The sequence below is a fragment of the Sus scrofa genome, chromosome 14 (assembly GCF_000003025.6).
Source record: "Sus scrofa isolate TJ Tabasco breed Duroc chromosome 14, Sscrofa11.1, whole genome shotgun sequence".
In the NCBI taxonomy this organism is placed as follows: domain Eukaryota; kingdom Metazoa; phylum Chordata; class Mammalia; order Artiodactyla; family Suidae; genus Sus; species Sus scrofa.
Window position 1 is genome coordinate 88,341,708 of NC_010456.5, and position 21,897 is coordinate 88,363,604.

The window sequence follows — 21,897 nt, forward strand, 5'->3', positions numbered from 1 at the left end:
TTATCTGGAAAGAGAAGATGCAGTTCCAGCTGGTGACCTGTAGAGGGCCTCAGCTCTTTCTGTGACACATTCCCAATGTAGGCAGCCACGAAATGGAAACCTGCAAGAGGGAGTGGAGGAGGTGAGGAATTAAGCACTTCTCCCTGCATAAGATTAAGGAAGGAGACACAGGCTTGTATTCAGAGAAGTTTGGAGCTCTGTTCAAAAAGCAGAATTTGACTAAAACCCCATGCGTTCCAGCCCTTGGTGACAGGTGAAGACCCATCTGAGGGGATTAGAACTCATCATGTTTACTTCCTCAGGCCACCAGGGTGCTTTGTCCTGGCAGGAGCAGTGAAGCTGCATCTCCTACAGTGGAGCAGTGCTCACCAGAAAACAAGCTCTGATCGGCAACAAATTCCAACGCCTTTTGATGGGAAACCAAGATTCAACATACATGTCTAATTCAGCAAACAAAGGGCTCTTAACAGTATTGGGCTTTGGGTGCTCTACAGGTTGGGCTACGGGGGTTGGAGCGACAAAGTGGCTCCACAGAGTGACCGCGAGTTGGGAGAGATGTGCGGCAGCACCCTGGAGGGGAGCCTGGAGCACGTGGTCGGGGGGTGTTGGCACCGCGAGCAGTAGCTGTTGATGCGGAAGCACTCCCGGCTGGGATGGAGGCAGATCTTAGGGCTGCAGGGCAACTGCCCACAGTAGGGCTTCATCAGGGAGAAGTTGACACACCGCCCCTGCACGGAGAGAAGAGGGAGAAGGTCACTAGAAGCCGCTGGAACCAGGAACAGAGGGCTGTGGTTTCCTTGGCCTCTAGGGCTTGCTGGGCTCCTTCTCTGCCTTGAGGCCACCCTTCTCCTGCTGCCCAGAGCCCCACTGATCCCCTGCTGCATCTGTCTGGGCCTGTCAGTCCCCAAAAACCCATCAGTCCTTTCAGGTGCTTCACGTGGTGTGCAGACTTCAGGCTTCTGTGAACCTGCCACTCATGTGTGAAGTGTTACCTCCAGTGCCTGTGAAAGACAAAGGCCATTGAACTCTGCCTTCTCCCCCTGAGGCTGTCATTTTCATCATCCTAGGTTGTAAAATCCTTAGTAACCCTTTAGAATGATCATGGTTTTCCCCAGTTATGTAGCCACATTAGGAAAAACAAAACAGGCCTGTCCCCTTGAATTTATAGTTAAAATAAAAAATATTATTATTTTTGTTTTTTAGGGCCACACCTGTGGCATATGTAATTTCCCAGGCTAAAGGTTGAATTGGAGCTGCTGTTGCTGGCCTATGCCACAGCCACAGCAATGCAGGATCCGAGCTGCATCTGCAACCTACACCACAGGTCACAGAAACGGTGGATCCTTAACCCACTGAGAGAGGCCAGGGTGGAACTGCATCCTTATGGACTAGTTGGGTTTGTAACGTGCTGAGCCACAACGGGAACTCCTACAAGGATATTCTCAACCACACCTAGAGCCTGGCCTTGTCCTATTCCACACTCACAGGGATGTCTGATTTGAGGAAACTTTTGGGAAAGATACCCTTCTTTGGGACCTGCACCCCTGGATGTAGAGCAGAGCTGAACCCAGAGATGGGAAGGGATTTCTCACTCTGACTTTCCCCAGCATGACAAGATGGGGATAGCTTTGCTAAACGTCACTTTCCAGCAACTTACTATGTAAAATCCCCTTGGGCTTCATCAAGTTAATATTTTCTCTTTTACAGAGAAACATTTTTACTTTTCCTGATTGTAGAAAAAGTGTAATGGTTCTCCCATTACAGAGAACCTAGGCAACACAGAAAAATAAACATGAGGAAATAAATGCTTCTTTTCCAAGCACCCATGATAACCACTATAAATAGGATCCTGATCTCTCTGCAGACGGCAACTTCTATGGTCATTTATCAGCAATCCCCCCTGTTCAGTTCTCCACCCCCTTGCTAGCTTATCTCCCTTCTAGACGGATGGCCCAGGCTTGCTGTCTCCTGCCATCTTCCTACCGGCTCACCTCCCCTGCCTCCTCTTCTCCAGGTCGCCTCAGCCTACAGGTCCCCAGCACCAGCCTCAGGGCCCACTCTGCCCAAACCCTGTCCTGAGCCACATGTGTCTCCAGCTGCCCATCCTTTCTCACCTTCCCCTGCACCTTACCGCCTGTTCAGGCCCTCAGCTCTCTTCTTAGGCTATCTCAAGCATCTCCTCTCCCCGTTCACCTGGCTCCGCTCTCCTCCCACCCCCATTCAGACCTCATGGAATTATCTTCCTTGAGAAGAGGCTTATTTTCCTCAACTCACACCTTCAGCTGTGCTTCCTCCACCAGGCCATCCAACCTGAGGCTCCTGGTCCATCACCAACACTGCTGGCATGCATGAGAAGAGTCCCTGTGCTTCTCTGCTTTAGGCATGTGGTACTGGCCTCTCCATTTCCCAGATCCAGACTATGCATCTTCTAATGTGGTGTCTGCCCTCCCCAAGCCAGCCCAGGAGCACCTAGGCCCCTCAAGCCCCAGGGCACTGGAGCTGGTTCCTGCTTCTCTCGGGCCCACGGGCAGGGGTTCAGTAACTGGCAGGATTTACACACTTCCCCCTAAGACTGCACCCCAAATTCCTTAACTACTCTTAATGGTTTATTTACTCAGGTGAATTTTAGAATCATTTTGATCGAATTCCCTCAACATATTCATTACATTTTTCACTAAAGCAGTATTAATCCCATGAACTATTTTGGAAAAGCTGACACTGTGGCCTAGGTTTTCATATTTTCAAGTCTTCTTTTATAGAGAAGAGTAAAGTTTCCTGGTTTCTTTTTATTACCTCTCAGTACACATGGCCACAAGTATGCACAAGGTTGTGTTCTTTTGTTGCTACTATGAATAGATTGGAATCTTCTATTTTATTTCTAAGCTCTTTTGTTTCTTATTTACTCCAGAACGTGAACAGGGCATTCTAGACCCAGTGTCTACCATCTACCATGGTATCCCTTTGATTTTCTCAGAGCACGACTGCAGGACACCTGTGCTGAGGCCTGGCTCCCCTGCCCCCCAACCACAGCCCATCACTGGAGCTGCAAGAGGGATCTGCACAGGGACTGAGGGAGAGGGCTGAGGGGCTAGGGACAGCAGTGGAGACCCCCAGGTAGTGGCAGAGCCCCCGAGTCCCTTGTGTGAACATAAGGAGGTGAGGGAGGAGACTGGGGGCTGAGGAGGTGTATCTCTTTACCCTCTGACTTTCTGAGGACAAAGAGATCTAAGCCAGTGACCAACTCTTAACCTCAGCTCAGCTGTTCCACAGTGAAGGTGGGTTTCCTTAAGTGATTGGCAGACGGTTGACTGGACATTAATCCAGTGCTTCGGAGATTTGGTTCCATTTATAAATTTTATAGATGTGTGTGTGTATCAGGAGTTGGGGGGCGAGGATTTTTGAGCACAGGGGAGCAGGCTGTCGTCACCATCCCAAAGCTATGATCAGAGAATTTCAGTGAAGGTCACTGGCTTGAAGGACAGCTGCCAAGTTAAGACTTCCTGGAGGGCTGAAGTCCTGTCCTAGCTTTATCCACAGCCCTCGGGGCACCTTCTGTGGGCAGAGGCAAAGGATGGGAACTCCTTGGCTATGAATACATCACAGGGCCTCTCTGGAGCTCTAATTGTTATGCAGGAAACCGCTTCCAGCAAATATAGATATGAACTCTCTATCTAGAGGAGGGCTGTGAGGAACATAGTGTGACAGTAAGATATTCACAGCCACAGTTGTTTGCATATCTTTTTTTTTTTGCCACACCTGTAGCGTACAGAAGTTCCCAGGCCAGGGATTGAGCCCACGCCACAAGAGGGACAATGCCAGATCCTTAGCCACTAGGCTAACAGGAAACTCTCTGCTTACACACCTAACACGCGGCACTGCAGAAGGAAGCTCACTGAGATGTTCCCCATCACCGTGACAGCAGGGCACAGGAGGCACAGCCTGGCCTTGGAAGTGAGCTTCCCCTGGGGTCCTTCCCAGCCCTGCTGCACCCCTCCACAGCCCTGTCACATTGGGCCCATCACTAAACGTTATAGCCAAGGGCTCTTCAGCTTCCAAATGCTGAGCAGTGACCACCTGCCAGGACAGAGAAGCAGCCAAGCACATGGTGAGGTCTGGGCCCGGGGCTGTTGATGCCCTGCTGCTTCTCGGCTGTGCCGCCAGGCAGGTGACTCGACCTTGCAGAGAGGCTGTGCCTCCCTGGCAGAGTGTTGGGAGGATGAAAAGAGTGAGTTTGTGTAAAGCACTTAGACAGGGTCCGGTGATCCCTACTCTGTATAAATGGCCACTGTTGTGGTGAGAATGAAATGAGATGCTTGTGTAAAGGGCCCTGCGAGCCGGTGGCACACAGGTCATATTCTCTGGAGACAGGTATGTCACTGGCAGCCCCACATTCAGTGAGAGAGGCAAGTCTCCCATTTCTAATGGATTTTCCTGATGGATCTATGAGAACTGGTTTCTGTGAACTGCAGGAGCTGCCCTGGGAGAGCAGGGAAGGAAGAGAATCAGGACCCTGGATGGGGGGGTCAGGGTTTGGTTCAAGACTAAGAAACTCAACTGTCTTGTGCAAGGAGAGATGCTCTGGAAGAGACAATTATTAGAAAATTTCCTCTGACAATTAGAAGGCAGTGGGGCAGAGAGACATGGTCATTTCACAGAAGGTAGCAGCAAACAAGAATGGCTGCTTCTGCCACCAAAATGCTGAGATTCTTGGAAAAGTGAACCTTTGAGAATTTTCTGCATTGTATTATGCTGAAGTGTAGAAACATCTGAATTTACTGAAACAAGCAGCTAACTGAGGTTTTAGAAGGCAGTAACTCATGTAAGTTCTGCCCCAGGCTCCACTGTTAACTTCACCAGCACGTCACATTGTCAGGCTGATAGCAGTTAGTCCAGGCTGAGGAGTTTGGAAACAACCTCCCTCGTAGATCTGGGGTTGGATGGAGGTGGTGGGCCTGTGCCCCTGTGCTGCTGGGAATCCCCTTTCCTGTAGCTCTGTTTTCTAGCACAGCCTGGTGAGGAGGGTCTGGGTAAAGTTCTGTCTGAGCACAGCTATTGGAAAGGGGTTGCAGGGCACACAGGATGGCCTGCAGGGAGGGGGATGAATGGCCCATGTCTGTCCTGGGCCAGCCATCTGACCAATGCCCCCAATCTCCCTGTTTGGGCCCCAAGCCCAGTCTTGCACATGTGCCCACTGAGACATGCCCTCTCCCCCAGCTCCAGACCCCCTTCTCACCCAGGGAGCCTGTGGCTCAGGCAGGAAAAACATGAAGCCACTTGCAGATAATGTGTCTGTAAGCAGCCAGGCTGGGTGTCTCCTCTGCACACTTGGGCCTGGGGTTAGAGGCTGAGTCTGGTCTGTAGAGACTGTAGGTCTCTGCTGACACCCTGTCTCTTTGTCCAGGATTCACTGTAAGGCCTGGGACCAGAGCACTGAAGGCTTCCAGAGGGGGAGCCAGGATCCTGCACCTACTAGAATATTGGGTACCCACGGACATCCTACAGCTCTTGGCTCTCTAGGACAAGGTTGGGAAGGACAAGGTCAAATGGGATGGGGGGCAGAAGAGTGGGAAGCAGACCCGTGTCCCTGGGGCATAGTTATGGCCCTGCCCATCTCAGGATGAGCAGTGTTGATTTCAGGAGCTCTGGCTGATGCCACTTACTCTCTGGGTGGCCTCTGCAGCTGCCCTGACCTCTCAGGCCTCAGTTTTGCCTTCAGCAAGCACATAGGTCACTGCGAGTTCACAACCACTCGGTGGACCCGAGAGCTGGCATCATGGGGGCCTGGCAGAGCCCTGGGTGACTGTAAGAGCTCCCTAATCCATCTCTCTGTAACCTCCCAACCTCAGCTTCAAAGAGTGGCCCTGGGACAGTGGGCATTTCAGAGAGGTGCTCAGCACTGCTGCCCCCACCTCACTGGGCAGGAAGGCCATGACTGGCATCTCCCTGCATCCACCCTCTGGTCTCTTGCCTCCCTCTGATTGAGTCTTCTGTCTTGCTTTATCCCTCTTGTTCCTGAGTGGATATCTCTAAGTGGATGTTGCCACTGTTCAGGACATAAGGTTGGTGTGGGGCCCTCTGACCTTAATGGAGCTGTGGTTCGGTGGAGAAGGTCCAGGAGAATCAGGCAGGGAATGAGGCTTCCATGCAAACATGGCTGGGACTGAGAGCTTGATTCAGACCCAGAGTGGGAGCCCAGCTGTCATAGGAGCCCTGATACCTCTGTCACCAAATGAAGTCTCTACCGGGTGTGAGTGCATCCTAGATGTGTCGTCAGCAGAGGCTTCTAAATGCCACTTGCCCAGCCACCTAGAGCCAGTGTTTGCCTGATTCAGGGAATGTGGTCAATGCCTGGGAAATACATGGGCACCATATTGAGAATCACCACAGGCTCATGAGCCCCAGGTCTCCAGGTCCTGGGCATCATTCTTCTTGACAGATGCCCAGGAAGGCGTTCTGACCCATAGTCCCAGGGGTCAACTGCCAAGGGCAAAACCAAGACCCCAGCCCATTGGGAGCATCCCTGTGCCCTGCTTACCATGTCCCTAGGGGTATACCACATCAGTGGCATCTGGTTGCAGCGCTGAACAAAGTCACACAAGCTATCCAGTTTTCCCTGAAAAGCAGATGTGGTTGTGAGGAAGTTATAGGCATAGATGCTGCCTCTAGAGGGACAGTGTCCCCTCTATCTCACAAGGCTCCCCAGGGCTCTGTCCCCACCGATTCCCTGAGACAGTTCTACAGCTCCCTCCTACCCACCAACATCCAGAAACCTGGGCTGCCTCAAGGGGGAAACCCTGGTGATAGGACTTCCTGGGGGAAACAGGAGCATAAACCCTCAACCTTTTTGGCCTCCCCTTGTCCAGTAGGGTTGGGAGGCCCTCGCTTTTCTTGGGCACCAAGTGATTGTAGTCTAGGGCTCCATTCTATTCAAGCCATCATGCCTTATGGGTCCAGGCCTGAGCATGAACCAGCCACCTCAGCTCCAGCTACCTCACCTCTGGCCCCCCAGCCTCAGAGTCATCATTCCCTCCCAAGAGCCCTTCTCACCTCCATCCGTTTTATCCCGCCTCCTTGGCACCCACAAGGGACAATCACTGTGGGGCATGTCTGCATGTGACATACCTCCTCTGGCTCCTAGGAAGAGAAAACACTGTTTCCTTGTCTGGAAGCTCCTGGGTGCAGACACATGACATTTATTGTACTTGCACCTGTCAAGTACTGGCCACTCAGAAAATGTTTGGTGGAGAATTGCGGAAAAATGAGCAGCACCCGACACAGTAAAAGAGTAGCTTCCATGTGAAAACACACCAACAACTTTTGGTTTACAAAGAGGAGTCTTCTCTAAAGGCCTATAAACTCCTGTTCCCTTGATTGCCACAGGCTGCCCTTGCTGGAGAGCCTGGACCTGAGGATGTGTCATGTCAGGGGTGTGGGCATTAGCAGCTGCCAGCCTCCCTGAAGCCACACTGCAGCCAGTGAGGATTCCAGCCCTGGCAGTGACCCTGTTTCCCACCAGCGCTCCAGCCCTGGTGCCCCTGACACTGGGCCCCCACCCCGGGTGAGCCTGACCCTTGGCCCTGTGCTCACCTGGGCTGCACCTCCCTCCTGGCTCAATGCCAGGGAAGACTCCCTCCACCCTTCTCAGCCCCACAGTCCCTAAAGGCCAAGCCCGCCAAGACCCCTGCCCTGACATGAGACGGGGAGGATGATCAAGAAAATGGAGCAAAATATACACCTGGTCCCTGACATCCTCTGGGACCTTTTCCCTGAGGTCCATTTTGGACCATCCTTTTCCAAAAGCTAACCTGAGTCCTGGGGAAGGACCATCCTATAGACAGTCCCTTGGAAATTGACAGAAAGCCCAGGTATTTCAGGAGGGATTATAGCTGTTTCTGAAACAGGCTACTCCACATTGCTGATTCAGTTTCAAGGGCTTCAGTTCAGGTCATGTTGGGGTCAGGTGAACAGTGTTGATGGGGTGACATCTGTAAGTTCCATGTCCTTCCTGGGGCCCCTCTCTGCCCCTCTGTTACCCCTTCTTTCTGCCCAAGTAGGTAGGAGCTGAGGGGCAGGGAGAGGGCACATCCCCATGGCAGCAGGGGCCCTTTCTGTGCAGGTCACAGTGGGCAGCAGGCATTCTGACAACAGAGCACTTACCCTTTCTGATTTCTGCACTGGTGGCAGCTCCTTGACAGTCTAGAAAGGAAGTGATCAAAGTTGAAACAGTCATAGTCCAGTGCCCATGCAGCTGATCTCCACAGATGCTGCGCCTTTGGAGACCAGGCCCTCGCAACATGAACTGGCTTCTCTCAACTCCCATGCCCCAGCTGGTGTGGGAGGGGTGTCCCAGCTCCTTCCCTAATGGCTCTTTTCACCTCCCTTCTTTTTCTGCCTACTTGGTATCCACAACAAGGGACAATCACTGTGGGCATGATGACATAATCTCAGGTTAGAAGGGGTGTGGAGGGCTCCAGCTCAGCCACACAGGGCACCTACCACATCATCTGAAGGTGACATTTATCCTCAAAGCCTCCCAACTGCCAGTACTAGGCTAGACCCCAGACTGAGCGCTCCTGTGGGCAAGGGTGGTGGCTCTTCATTTCTGCCCCTCTGTGCCCAGCACAGCACTTGCACATGCTGGTGACTTAGCGTTGACTGATGAAGGCATGATGGAAGCACCAGAGATGTGTAGGGGTCCATGCTCTTTTCAAAGGCTGCCCCTGAAGTTAGCATCCTTCTGGACAGCATCATTCTCCCTTTCAGCCACAGTGCCCCCCCTGCAGACCCTTTTCTTCTCCCAACAACAGAGGCCACCTGCATCCTCTAGAAGTTTGACTGTGTGAGGGAGCCCTGGTCTCAGGGGGTCTGGTATTTTCCTTCCAGGGGCTGGGACAGCCCATAGGCTACCTCCCTGTGAAACATGAGGCAGGCGGTCATCTAAAGCCCAGGCTGTGTCCAGGCCCAGGAGGGGAGGACAGAGTCTGTGCTTATTTGCTTGTGTGAGGACCTGGGAGCTGATGGGAACCTGCCCACAGGCAGCATCATGGGGCGGACACATGTCCAGTCCCTCAGAGCTGTACCGACAGTGGTCACTTGCCTTCTTGCAGCACATCCACCAGATGCACCAGAGCATCAACAGGAATAGGAGCAGGCCTGGGATGATCATAAAGAAGTAGGAAGAATTGACATAGGGGATGAACTGTGGGGATGTCGGTGGGAGAGGCGATGAGGAAGCCTGTGTGGTAGGCTGTTGGGTAGTCTGGAGGGTAGTTATCACCTCAGTATCTGGCTCGCTCACCTACAGAAAGAACACAGGACAGAATCTTGGCATGCACCTGGGTGATTTTTCCGAGTGTCTACCACTTGGTTCTGACACCAGACCTCCTAGTCCTCCTCCTACTTGGGTTCCCATCTAAGGAAAAAGATTCTAGAAGGTTGGCACTGGTACCCAGAGAGCCACTGCAGAGTCCTGGGCCACAGGCCCCACCGCCAGCTCTGCTCAGAGGCTCTCCCCAGCCCCTGTCATGAAATCCAATCCCCATGGAGTCATAACTCAGCCCTCTCTCCTGACAGCATACGTGTTGTGAGGACGACAAGCAGCTGTGATACACAGATGGTGGGGGAGGGGCTCTGGGGCCCACTGAGAGGTGGGGGTGCAAGAGCAGAGGCTGGACACCCTGTTCTCTTCCCCGTAGCCCCTCTCCCCTCCTTCCTGGCTCTGCAGCCTTGGGCAAAAACTCCTCCATCTCTCTGAGCCACCATGTGTAGTGAGGAATTGAGTGGGCACTGGAGAGCATCAAAGGGAGTCTACAGAAAGTCCTAGCATGGGCCAGGTCCATGTGGGGATTAAGGAATGGGATCTGCTCTCTTGCTGATGTTCCTGACCAAGGGCACAGGTGCTGTGCCCATGGACCCCAGTGATGCCCAGTGCTTCCTCATGTCAAGTGCTCTGATGAAAGAAGCAGGGTGGGAAGAGGACCAAGAGAGCTTTTAGTAGCACACCCCAAGTCTGTGGGGGTTCAGCCCCTGGCTGTAGGGCTAAGGGCTCCAAGCTACCTGTGAGATGCTGCTTGAGGTGCCTGTCAGCCCAGGCTACTTTCTGGGCCTGCCTGGGACGCTGTTCCCCTCAGTTGCCTCCCCAGGGTATCTCTCTCTTTCCAGTCAGGACAGCTCTAGATGCTTGAGCCTTACCTTAGAACTCATACAGTTCTTGCTGATAATGCTAACATTGTTACAGATGAAGTTGATGCCATTGTTCAGGCTGACTTCAATAAAGACTTCCCTAAAGCACAGAAAGGGCAGACAGTGACCATTAAGCCAGACAGACACATTTCCTACTCTTCGGTCAAATGAAGTTGCTAATCTTCTCACTATAATGATTTTGCACCTCAGGTACTTGGGGCCGCTGGAGAGCAGACAGCATGGGGAAGGGAGCCTTATACCAAAGTACTACGAGGTCGACTTCTGCCATGAAGGCTGATCAGGCAGTGAGGAGCCCTGCATGGGGTCAGATGACTTCATGGCCATGTGACCAGCTAAGTGACCAGCCATGTCAGCATGGTGTCACCATCCCAAATCCTCTGTAGGTACAGAGTATGTGAGTCTAGCTCCAAGAGGCTGCCTGGAGCAAAGGTCCCATCCCTGCAGAACATCATCTCCTGCATCCTGCCCTCCTCGTCAGAGCCTGGACCACAGCAGATCCCTGAGCACCTCCGGGGACCACCAACCAGGGCAGGCATAGAAGATGCCCTCAGCCCCCTGGAGACACTCAGGAGTGTCTGTCCAGTAGAGGTGGCTTCCCACATTCTTTTTTTTTTTTGTCGTTTTGCTATTTCTTGGGCTGCTTCTGCGGCATATGGAGATTCCCAGGCTAGGGGTCCAATCGGAGCTATAGCCACCGGCCTACACCAGAGCCACAGCAATGCGGGATCCGAGCCGCGTCTGCAACCTACACCACAGCTCATGGCAACGCCGGATCGTTAACCCACTGAGCAAGGGCAGGGATCAAACCCGCAACCTCATGGTTCCTAGTCGGATTCGTTAACCACTGCGCCATGACGGCTTCCCACATTCTTTACATCTCATGGTAGCAAAAATTGCCTGCTTGGCTCCCAGGCTGGGCACTCACTCATCTGGCTTCTCTATCCTTACTCCTGGGCATGTTATGGTTGTATCATCAACAGAAGCAGCTTTTTTATCTGAAAGAAAATCACATGAGAAGAATGTCAATGGACTTGTCCATCCATCCATCCATCCCTCCCTCCCTCCTGCCTGCCCTCAGCAAGCAGAGCTCACACTTTGGCAGAAGCAGCTTCTCTGCTCTGCCTTCTGACACCTACTGTGCACCAGGCTCTGTGCAGGGTTCTGGTGATTAGTGGGAACAAGGCAGCCAGAGGCCCTGCTCTCCAGGGCCTGGCATTTGAGCAACTGGAGAGGGAGACAGACAATAAAGTAACAAGCAATGAACAGAATAAATGCCAGAGAGAAAAATACTGGGACATCAATAAACAGGAGAAGGGATGGAGAAGGGAGGGGAAGGGACAGCTGCTTAGGAGCAAGTGACCTGTCCTATCTTTCAGAGACATAATTTCTCTTTAAGGGAAAGTGAGATGATTATAGAGGACACGAGGTGATGTCTGGGATCTGCTTCACAATGATCAGTGGTGAGGTATCAGCCATTCCAGATTGGCCGGGTTGATAATTCCTCAAAGTAGGTCAAGGCTGCTTCAAGTGTTCTATGCAATTTTTGGCTACTTTTGTATATTATTATTATTTTTGGCTTCATCATGGCATGTGGAAGTTCCCGAACCAGGGACTGAACCTGCGCCATAGCAGTGACATTGCCAGGACCTTAACTCACTGGGCCACCAGGGAACTCCCAACTTTTGTATATTATTGAAATTTCCATTAAAGATGAGTTGTCTCTGAAGCGATGGTCCTGGAGGCGACACCAGACGAAGGGAAAGCCAGGGAAGAGGGTCTGGGCTGTGGGCGCCTGTGCTGAGGACTGAGGCATAAGCAGCTGGGCTGGTTGAGGGGAAAGAGGTGAGTGAGGAGAGGGGGCGGGGCCTCGGGGCCCTGGGAGGGGGTTGGGCTCTATTCCAGGCACAGTGAGTCTGGGGAGGGCTGGCCAGGTCCAGGTGGGTTTGGACACCGAGGCAGCAGGTGGACTGGCTGTGGGATGAGAGCACAGAGGAGTGAGGACGAGGAGCTGGTCTGTGAGCAGAGCTGGGTGGGTGCTGGTGCTTTTATTGACCCAGGAAGCCTGAGGGAACAGGTCTTCCTGCTTGTGTTTGCTCTGTCATTTTGTGGAGCTGGGAGGTGACACTCAGGGGGCTCAGTCCATAACAAGTAGCTCTCTGGAAACTTCTCTCTCCTGAGTACTCTCCTGATACTTTGAAGCCCTGATATTAAAAAAAAAAAAAAAAAGGAAAATCCAGCTGCTTTTCCTGCTGACTTTCCTACCAGCTTTCTCCTCATCCTGCTCAAATTCCCCAGGTCCCAGACTTTCCCTCTGAAAGTTAGAATCAAGGGTCCCTGAGGGCTGACCTGGCTTTGACCTCTGTGATTCAGGAGGAGAGTCCTTCCCCTGGCCTTTTTCATGACCCAGTCTCCCCAAGACCCTAGGAGCTAGAGGCACCACTTCCCAGGGGCTGGAGCCACAGCTCTGCTGCCCCTTGTGGACAGACGTGGGTCTGCATGTTCCCTTCTGGAGGAAGAAGGCAGGTCCTCTCCTGGACTTGTACCCACTGGGCTGCCATCAGAGGGCAGGAGGAAGCCCTTCAGGAGGAGCCATGCTCAGGGCCAAGCTTCTAGGGACACTTTCAAGAGCATCTCCCTGAAAGTGGAGATCGTTTTAAATATTCTTCTTTTAAAATTTTTCAAAAGCAAGCTTGTTGTCTGTTTAGAAATAATCTCTAATTTTACAAGAGTCTGGGTGTTACCACCTGGACACTTTAACAGCACACAGATCGTGATCAAACTAAAGATTCTCCACTTACAGCTCTAAACTGTTAGGGGTTTTTAAAGCCTCCGTTTAACTTTATGGGCATTTTGGGGGAACTAATATGTCTCATGAAGAAATACCTGTGTGATGCTCAGTACCTCAATATCAAAAAATATCTGTGTGATGTTCAATTCCACTTCAGTTTTTTTTCCTATTATTCAAGGAAAATTATGTTTACTAAGCTGTATTTGAGATGTCACAGGCACTTATTTGGGAGCTTGGGATTAGAGGCAACATTTTTTTTTTTTTACTTTTTTTTTTTTTTTTTTGTATTTCCCTGCTTTCTACTGTGTAGCATTTTATACTTTACAATCTCTAGTGATTTTTAAAATTGTTTCCCACCCCCACCCCTTTTTTTTTTTGCCACAGGTCAGGGCTATTCCCTACAGAATGGTTCCTTTCCATGTGGAAAGCTGTTTGGACATTACTCATTTGTCAGATTAACTTCTGACAGCGTTCATCCTTCATTGAGACTGAAAATGAAAACTAATCACCCAGTATGGTTAGGGGTAAGGATTTGCATCTGAAGGGTAGGATGGTTGAGATTAGTGTGAAGAAAATTCCAAAGAGGAGCAATTTACTTTCCATAGGATGTTCATAGTCCAGAGCAGTGAGGGGGAGGTGATGGCAGACACCTCACATACCGAGGGCCCAGAAATGCATGGTTGATTGGCAAGGAGTTTTTTTTTTTTTTTTTTTTTTTTGTCTTTTGTCTTTTTTGTTGTTGTTGTTGTTGTTATTGTTGCTATTTCTTGGGCCGCTCCCGCGGCATATGGAGGTTCCCAGGCTAGGGGTTGAATCGGAGCTGTAGCCACCGGCCTACGCCAGAGCCACAGCAACAGCGTCTGCAACCTACACCACAGCTCACGGCAACACCGGATCGTTAACCCACTGAGCAAGGGCAGGGATCGAACCCGCAACCTCATGGTTCCTAGTCGGATTCGTTAACCACTGCGCCACGACGGGAACTCCGGCAAGGAGTTTTTAAACCAATATTAGCTGACTAACAGAACACTTCACTTGTCACATTAAAAAAAAACACTTTGTTTTAAAACACAAAAACATTACATACTAATGACAGACAACATAAAACCTATAGAAATCTTGATTAAAATGTTTCTTCTTTATACTTTATATTTTCCATATTGTTTTATCCTATATTTTAATCAGAGGAAAATGTAATTAAAAAGAACTAAATCAATCCTCATCAGCACATTAGAGGTCCTGGCAATAAACAGTCCTGCTTGACCACTTCTGGCCAGCTTCTCACCAGGTGCAACATGGTGGTCAGCAGAGGAGCCCAGGACTGTGGGATGGGCTCTCCCATGTGGGACCTTGGTGCTGGTCCACCTTTGAGAGAAACGCTGGTGATGTCTAGAGCAGGGAGCAAATAGCCATGGACCACAGAGGAACATGTGAACACAATTCCTGAAGGGTAGGTTGTGCTCCACCTTTCCTCAAGAACTGACATCTCTGTGAGGTCAAACGCCCAGACAGGCAATCACATCACCCATGCCTACTTTCCAGCTCTTTCTGAACCAGCTTGTGACCTTGGGCAAGCTCTTGAATTTTCCCTGACTCTGGTTCCAGATCTATATAGAGGAATAACAACAGGTCTTTGGAGAACTCACTGGTTTAGTGCATCTAAGGCACTTAGCACATTACCTGAGGCAGTAGGTGCTCAATAAACATGAGCACTCTATACAAATGAGTTACTCAGTCCCTGGCCACTCCTGAGAAAGTACAGACCAAGGCTAATCTAACTCCCTGGGGCCATCTACACACTGTGTGCCGTGGGAGTGAGGCCATCCTGGGCACCCACGGAAGAAGGACAGACAGCCCAGAAGTGTGCTGGGGGAGGGGACCCGTTCTGGGTTTACCTGGAACTAGATGTCCTTGAACATACATAATCATATCAAATCCCTGTATCAGGGGCTACCAGGGAGAGCTGAGGAGGAAGAGAAAGTCCAACTGTCCCCCAGGCCCTCTGTGGGGGAGATCAGCCCCACCTCAGCCCTGAGGGCACAGCTGCTGCCCCAACCGTGTGCTTCCTCAGGCCTCTCACCCATCGTGGACAGTCACCTAGTGCCTGAGTTTTTCCAAATAAGAGCTTTACATACGTGACGGGGCTTAGTTAGTGCACCCACTATACTGGCTCCACTTTCCAGTACAGATAATAGAGGCTGACAACACAGCACTCATTAGGTCAAGACCACACATGGAGTGTGAGCCTGAGCCAGGATTCCAGGGCCCAGGCCTGGCACTTGGCATCCTTGCTCAGTCCTAGGAGACCACGTGGTAGGGACTGAGAGCCCTGGGGCTGCCTCCACCTCCCCCTTCAGACTCTGAGTCCATGTCCTTGTCTCTCAAGGGAAGTGAGAGCTGAGAAAGGCTGGGGGGGTGGGGGTGTCAGTGAAGGCAGATCCAGCCTCTGCAGGGGTCAGCCCTGCTCCAGGGTGCTCTTGCTGTGCTGGGGGATTGATTACTTCCTGGCCTGAGATGAAGGGAGAGGTGGCCAGCCTTCCCTGCCAGGTCCCTCCTTCCATTGTGTTCACTGTCAGTGATCAGCAAGGACTTTGAGGCTTGGCTGGTTGAGGCAATGCAGCATGATGTGGGAAGTGTGTCACTTGGAGGCAACATTGGGGTTACTTACCAATCGATTTTTTGTCACTGAATATAAATCTACAAATAACTTCATCCTTGCTCTTTGCATTATTGAAGCCTCTTCCAGAAATCATCAATTCATATTCATCTGCAAGGGCAACATCCAAAGGTCTGTGTTAGGAGGGGCTGAGTGCTGTCTTCCCTCTCATCTCATTTTTATGACAGGTCACCCCATAGCTGAATTCCCAGGGATGCCCATGTGGAAGAAGCTGTGTCTGAACCAACATCTGTTCACCCTCTGGGCTCACCTGGTGTCACAAAGGGTACAACCTATGTGGCTGGGCCTTGAGCACTGGGGGCCCCTTACCACCAGCCCTGGCCCCATCAAGCCCATTAAAGGCACCCAGTCTTGTCCCCTCCACAGGAGCAGACCCAGCTGTGGGTTCCCGACTCATATATCCTACAGTCTTCTCCATGGGGTGCGGGCAGTGTTTTCCACCAGGCCTCCCTTACCTAAATGACAGAGCACAAGCTGGCTGAACACAGTACTGACTCTTGTCTGAGCTGAGCATACAAGCCTGGGTGACTGTGGGACTATTTGATACTTGGGGGTCTGTTCCCCTTCCCTGTGTTTCTCTGTGCCTATGGCAGGCTGGAGACCCCAGGAGCAGAGCCAGGACCTGGGTTAGGAAAGCAAGGAGGCGGGAAGCCTGCCCAGGAGAACCCCCATGGAAGGCAAGATCCTGTCTTAGCTGTGGCTCTGAAGTTTGCAATGACTGCTCTCCCCTCCTTCTTCCTGACCCTTCGTGTGCCTCACACAACTCCACAGGGATTCACCAAACAACTCCTTCTGCCAGGGTGGGAGGCCCTGATATGCTGAGGTGCAGATCTATGCTATAGGCCCTCGCCAGTCTGGTGGGTACCACCTGGTGCTTTCTGGCCACTGAAGCAAGTACTTGAGGATCCAGAGAGGGCAGCTAGTGGGCCTGGCCCTGGGGCTGGCCAGGATAATGAGCAGGCCTTCCTGCTATAAGTCCTAGATCATTAGCTGCTACCACTGCTTCCTTGTCAAGGTCAATTAATTGTCCAAGGTCAATTAACTCAGGGAACATTCATTGGAAATGCCAGCACAACCTTGGCCTGATAGTCCTGTTTCCTCCTGCTGTGGTTTTCCTGTAACTTCCATTAGAGTAAGATGATGTTTGCAAATTCTCTGCTTTGAAGCAAAAAGATGCTTGGGCTGTGGGTAGCATCTATCCTTCTGACATGTTTTGATAGGCTCTCACATGCTTTAAAAAAATGGGAGTCTATGTTTAAAAGTGTGAACATTTTCCCTAATAACCCAAGATTGCCAGTGAAAATGAGAACACTTGGCACGAGTGGGTTTGTATTCTTATGTGTCCGCCACTGGCTGGGCCAGAGAACTAACCCCTCACATCAGGAAGCTCCTCAGTGACCAAGTATTTGACTTTGTACAAGGACCCCTGACATTAGAGGCCATCATCTTTGGCTTGGCCTTGGCTCATTCTTGTGGCTCTTGGTACCTGTCAGGGCCAGAGGAGTGAGCCAAGGCCACAATCCCATTAACATAAAAACATCCTTGCAAAGTATCCTTAGGTAGGCTTTACATATAAAAATGAACTACTTGTGGTCTTTATCTCTAGAGACAGTAAGATGGGACAAGGAGGAACCTTATCATGGTGGGGGGACAGTATGACCCAGGCTGGTTGCAGAGTGTCCCTGCCTACAGAGCCTGTCCTTCCTGCAGGTCTTCCTGCCCGACACAGCCTGCCCCCCTCCCTCCCCCGCCCCCCCCCCTCCAGAAGGTCTCTGGCCATGACACAGAGCTAGATGCCAGACCTCAGAGGGAAGGCCTGCTCTGTGCTGTGTCATACTATGGTCACCACTGCTGGGCCCCACCTGCAGGGCTTCTTGCAGACCCTCACCCTGGCCCGGTCACATATAGGAAAAAGAGTGAGCAGGTGCCACCTCCAACCCACCTCCTGGGGTGAAAGCCCTAAGCAAACCCAGCAAACATAAGGGAGGGGGGAGTCCCCAAACCATGGTGCTGAGTGCCCCAGCCAGACACCATGTTCATCCCATGGGATTTACTGAGCAGATGCTCTAAAGCAGCAAACTAGCTGATGGAGAAAGAAATCAGAGTAGCTGTGTTCGGGTGGGGTGGGGGGGAGGGGGCAGGAATCGCCTGGGAAAAGAGCTGAGGGGAGTTTCTGGGGACCTATGTGATGTCCTAAGTCTCCATGGAGCCTGGGGTACACAAGTATTGTGTGCATTGATCAGAACTAGTCAAATGATACTCTTCAGTTTGCTGCATTTCAAAAAAAGAACTCAACAAAAATTGTTCCCCAGGTAAAGATAATGTAGAATGAAGGATTTGGGATGTGGTAGCCTGGTAGCTGTGAGTTACTTTGAAATGCATCAAGAAAAAAGGTGGACTGATGAAAAGAGAGAGACAAGAAAGGGAGACAGAATTAGAGCAATACATGATAAAGAAAATATGGTTAGATATTAATTGCAAATCCAGGCAGTCATTTGCATAAGGGTGTCATTATAAGATCATTTCCAGTTTGCTATAGATTTGAAATTATCCATAGTAAAAAGTAGGAAGAAAAACTGTGAACTGAATGATAGAAATGAAGAAATAAAGCTGTGGACAAGGCAAGCAGAAGTCAGGGTTCATACTGGGAGACAAGTGACTAATGAGAGGAACAGACCAAGGGCTGTGGGAAGCCAGAGGGGCAGCTGACCAGGAAAGGCTTTGTGGTTGAGATGCCCTGAGGGTAAAGTCTCAAAGGCTGGGTGGACTGGACCCTGTAGGGCTGAGAAAGGTTTTGCAGGAAGCCCAGCCCCTGTTCCCAAGGTGGGCCTAGAGCAGAGGCTGGACCATGGAGGGCTCAGCTGTTCATTTCTGAGACCTCAGTACTCCTGGTCAGCTGGGTTAGGGACGTGGCCTTCTCAGCCCCTCAGGTCCTGAGCACAGGCCTGGAGGCAGGGAGGCCAGCAGAGGCCTCTGCTTGGTCCTGAGGAGGCCCGAGAGGCTGAAGAGGCCGTGTGCCTCATGTTCACCTCTCCCGGCTTCCCCACACCCACTCCCAGCCCACTGACTTATTCATAACAACAGCCTCATAAACAGCTTCTACTTTATTTGTGGTCCTGGTTCCTGCCTTAAGCTTCCCTTCCAAGTGACGGTCATGCTGTGTGGCAGCTTTTGACAAGACGACAGCAGTTGTGAAGGTCTGAGCAGCACTGCTGGACCCCGCTGGCACAGGGTGTGCAGCGGGCACCTGTCACCTCAGCTGGGCCGCCACAGGGCATGAATGACAACTGGCATCCTTCCCTGATGTTTGACAGGTCTGTGTGTGTCCCGGGGACATAATCAGGGAACTAAAGCTGTCAGGTTGCTGCACAGCTGGCATGTTACACAAGAGAAGCAGCAGAAGACCCTGTGTGTGTGGGAGTTGCTGGTTCAGGCCCACATCTCACACTGTGGGTCCCAGGGTCAGAGGACAGGAGGAGTCAGACAGCTGCCACCCACAGGGGGCTCAGCTGGAGGCTTTCACCCTGCTCTTTTTTATCCACTTCCCTCCCTGTCCCGGGCTCAGCACAGGGATCGGGGCAGAGCCAGAGGTCAGTGATGGAAGGCTTAGCACCAGCTCCTGTTGAGGCACTCTGTGCTTTTTCTAGGGCCACCAGCTTCCAGAGCCTTTACCACTCACTGTGGCTCCACTGCATCTCCACTGCAAGGCTGTTAGTGGGGGTTGTTTCTACTTCTTGGAGATGAAAGTGGAGCTGGCAGGTACTGGGCAGTTTGCTCCGGTTTCGTGCCTGTGGGCAGCAGAGCTCAGATGTGAACACTACTCTGTCTGACCCCAGGACCTGTTGCCCTGGAGCCTTGCAGTTAAGAGCACAGTGGCCAGGACCCCCTTCCTGGGTCTGCGTCCAGCTGCATCCAGCTGTGCTGTCACCAGTGGAAGCGTGTCCTTCTCCAACCGCCTCAGCTCTATGAATCCCCGTGATGTGGATACACAAGCTGGCACACGCGGGGCTTACTCAGAGAGAGCGCTTCTCTCAGGAAGTATCTGCATGGGGTCCTCACCTCACCAATGCGAGGACCCTCCCGGGGGAGAGAGGGCATCCTTGTCCAGTCCCAGAGCTCAGGACAGGCCTTCCCCACGTAACCATTGGGTGCAGTGGTAGCTGTGTTTGTGTTTTGTCAGTCTGTGTCCCTAGTATGATATTGGAATTGAACTGTCCAATTCTTTTCTTCACTGTGGAAAAAATTACATTTTCCTTCTCCATTTTCTGGATGAGGAAAATCACTTGATATTTTATATACTGAGTCAGGCTTTCATTTCAGGCCTGAGCTCTAATTAGTCTTGATGAATGTCCTTTTTTTATGTTGTTGAATTCTATTTGCTAGTGGTTTGGTATTAAAAGGTATTAAAATAATGTTTTCCTTATTTCTTAAACCTTGTTTTTTTTAAAAAAAATATGCACGATAAACTTACGGTACTCAGCAATTTTTTTGTGTCAAGTCATTATGTGGTACACCTTAAACTTATACAGAGCTCTATGTCGATTACTTGTCAATAAAGTTGGAAGAATGGGCAATTTCATGCACACACACCCACACACCCACCCACCCCCATAATTCTGGCACACACACTTCACATAAACATAGACTTATATGTCCAGTGTACTCATATGCCAAACACATTTCTGTACAACCACCCTGCACGCCTACACCATGTACTTAGACACCACACTTACACAGACTCACACACATACACACTCATTTTCGTGCACGCACCACACACACTCATTCCATTCAAACCATATGTATACCAAACATACTCTGCACACTCCACACAGACTGAAATCATGTGCTCACTGCACACCCGCAGTGCACACTGGGCACATTCACACAGACACAAACTGCTGTGTGTTTACAACAGCAACTGCAGCTCTTACCTCCAGTACAGAGATCAGAAGGCTCCACATCTGTAATTTCAATACAGGTCTTTGTCATGAGCTAGAATAGGGAGATGAGAGGCAAAGGCAAGAGGTGTGAGTGGCGGGTGCATAGTGAGAAGCCTCCTCCTCCCACCTCTCACATCAGCCCTCACTCACTGGATCAATGATGTTTTTAAGAGCCTTGAATCCTTGGTCCACACCAAACACATGATCTGAGCTGTCTGCAATTTCCGATAACTAAGGTGGAGAGGAGGTGATTGGCCCATATCCAAGGGTTGAGGACACAGCAGTTCCCATCCCAGGAGACAGGTTCTGGCCTCCTGCCCTGTTAGACTCAGAGGGCCACACCCTGGCATCCAGTAGCCCACCCTTAGGGAGTGGAAAGCTCCTCCACCAGCACCTCTGTTGTGTGGGTTTACACAGCACTTGTGATTCACCTGCAGAGGCTGCTTGTTGTCCAGACACTTGGGGTTTTAGAGGGCCATCTTCTCAGGGACCCTGGGACAGCTGCCTTTGGAAGTTTTCCCCAAGTGGGCTCAACTGGTTACCTGTTCTGAATTACCTGTTCTGTCTCATAGTCTTTTACACCAATGCAGTATACATTTGCCCCCAGCTTCCGAGCCCTGTCAGCCTAAGAGAAAAAAGCATTGGTATCATTCACCAAAAACGTGGAGCACTAAGTTGGTAATGATGGTCTGGACTCACTTGTTGCTTAGTCTCTTGCAATGAGATTGACTCCAGAGTTCCATCAGTCAGAGCGATAATCATAGAGGGGACTTTGTTTTCTGCAGAAGAAGCAAGGAGAGGCCCGTTAGCAAGGCACCTGGAGTGACCTGCCACAGGCTGCCAGACTCTCAGCACTACCCCCAACATCCCCTCCTCCTGGGGAGAGGCCACCCTGACCCCAGCACCCACCAACCAGAGCACCTGGAGAGAGAAGGGGCCTTAGCCCAGCACCCACTTGACACATGAGGAGTCTGAGACCAGCCCAGAGCTCTTCCTAGCGACCCTCACCATGAGCAGAAGGCACAGCCTTTGCCCTGAAAGGAAGCTCCAGCCACGTCACTGCATGAGGACAAGCCTTTAGGGGAGCAAGGGAGGAGCAGCCACATGGACTGTACAAGGCTTCCCACTGGATCAGGGGACAGCTGGGCTCTGGCCTGGGCATTGCTGACACGCACCTCTGCTGGCTCTATGGGTCCTGGCCTTCAGAACTCGAGGTCAAGGTGCCTGTGCAGTGGCCCCTGCCCTGCTCCCTGCCTGTCCCCACCAGCCCACGCATCTTTCCTGCA

At 51.4% G+C, this 21,897-nt stretch overlaps 1 protein-coding gene across 2 annotated transcripts in view; it reads right to left on the bottom strand.

The window, feature by feature from the left end:
- Positions 427-21,897, bottom strand: part of ANTXRL (anthrax toxin receptor like) — a 37,886-nt gene continuing 16,415 nt past the window's right edge. For both annotated transcript variants that reach the window (XM_021074254.1, XM_005654141.3), the window contains 12 exons: positions 21,311-21,390; positions 21,168-21,236; positions 20,762-20,842; positions 20,603-20,663; positions 15,660-15,758; positions 11,129-11,198; positions 10,192-10,282; positions 9,098-9,298; positions 8,158-8,196; positions 7,048-7,134; positions 6,536-6,613; positions 427-728 (listed from right to left, as the gene is read on the bottom strand). In XM_021074254.1, coding sequence (XP_020929913.1) covers positions 501-728; positions 6,536-6,613; positions 7,048-7,134; positions 8,158-8,196; positions 9,098-9,298; positions 10,192-10,282; positions 11,129-11,198; positions 15,660-15,758; positions 20,603-20,663; positions 20,762-20,842; positions 21,168-21,236; positions 21,311-21,390 — 1,184 coding nt within the window. In that variant the 3' untranslated portion in view covers positions 427-500. The remainder of the gene's footprint in view (positions 729-6,535; positions 6,614-7,047; positions 7,135-8,157; positions 8,197-9,097; positions 9,299-10,191; positions 10,283-11,128; positions 11,199-15,659; positions 15,759-20,602; positions 20,664-20,761; positions 20,843-21,167; positions 21,237-21,310; positions 21,391-21,897) is intronic.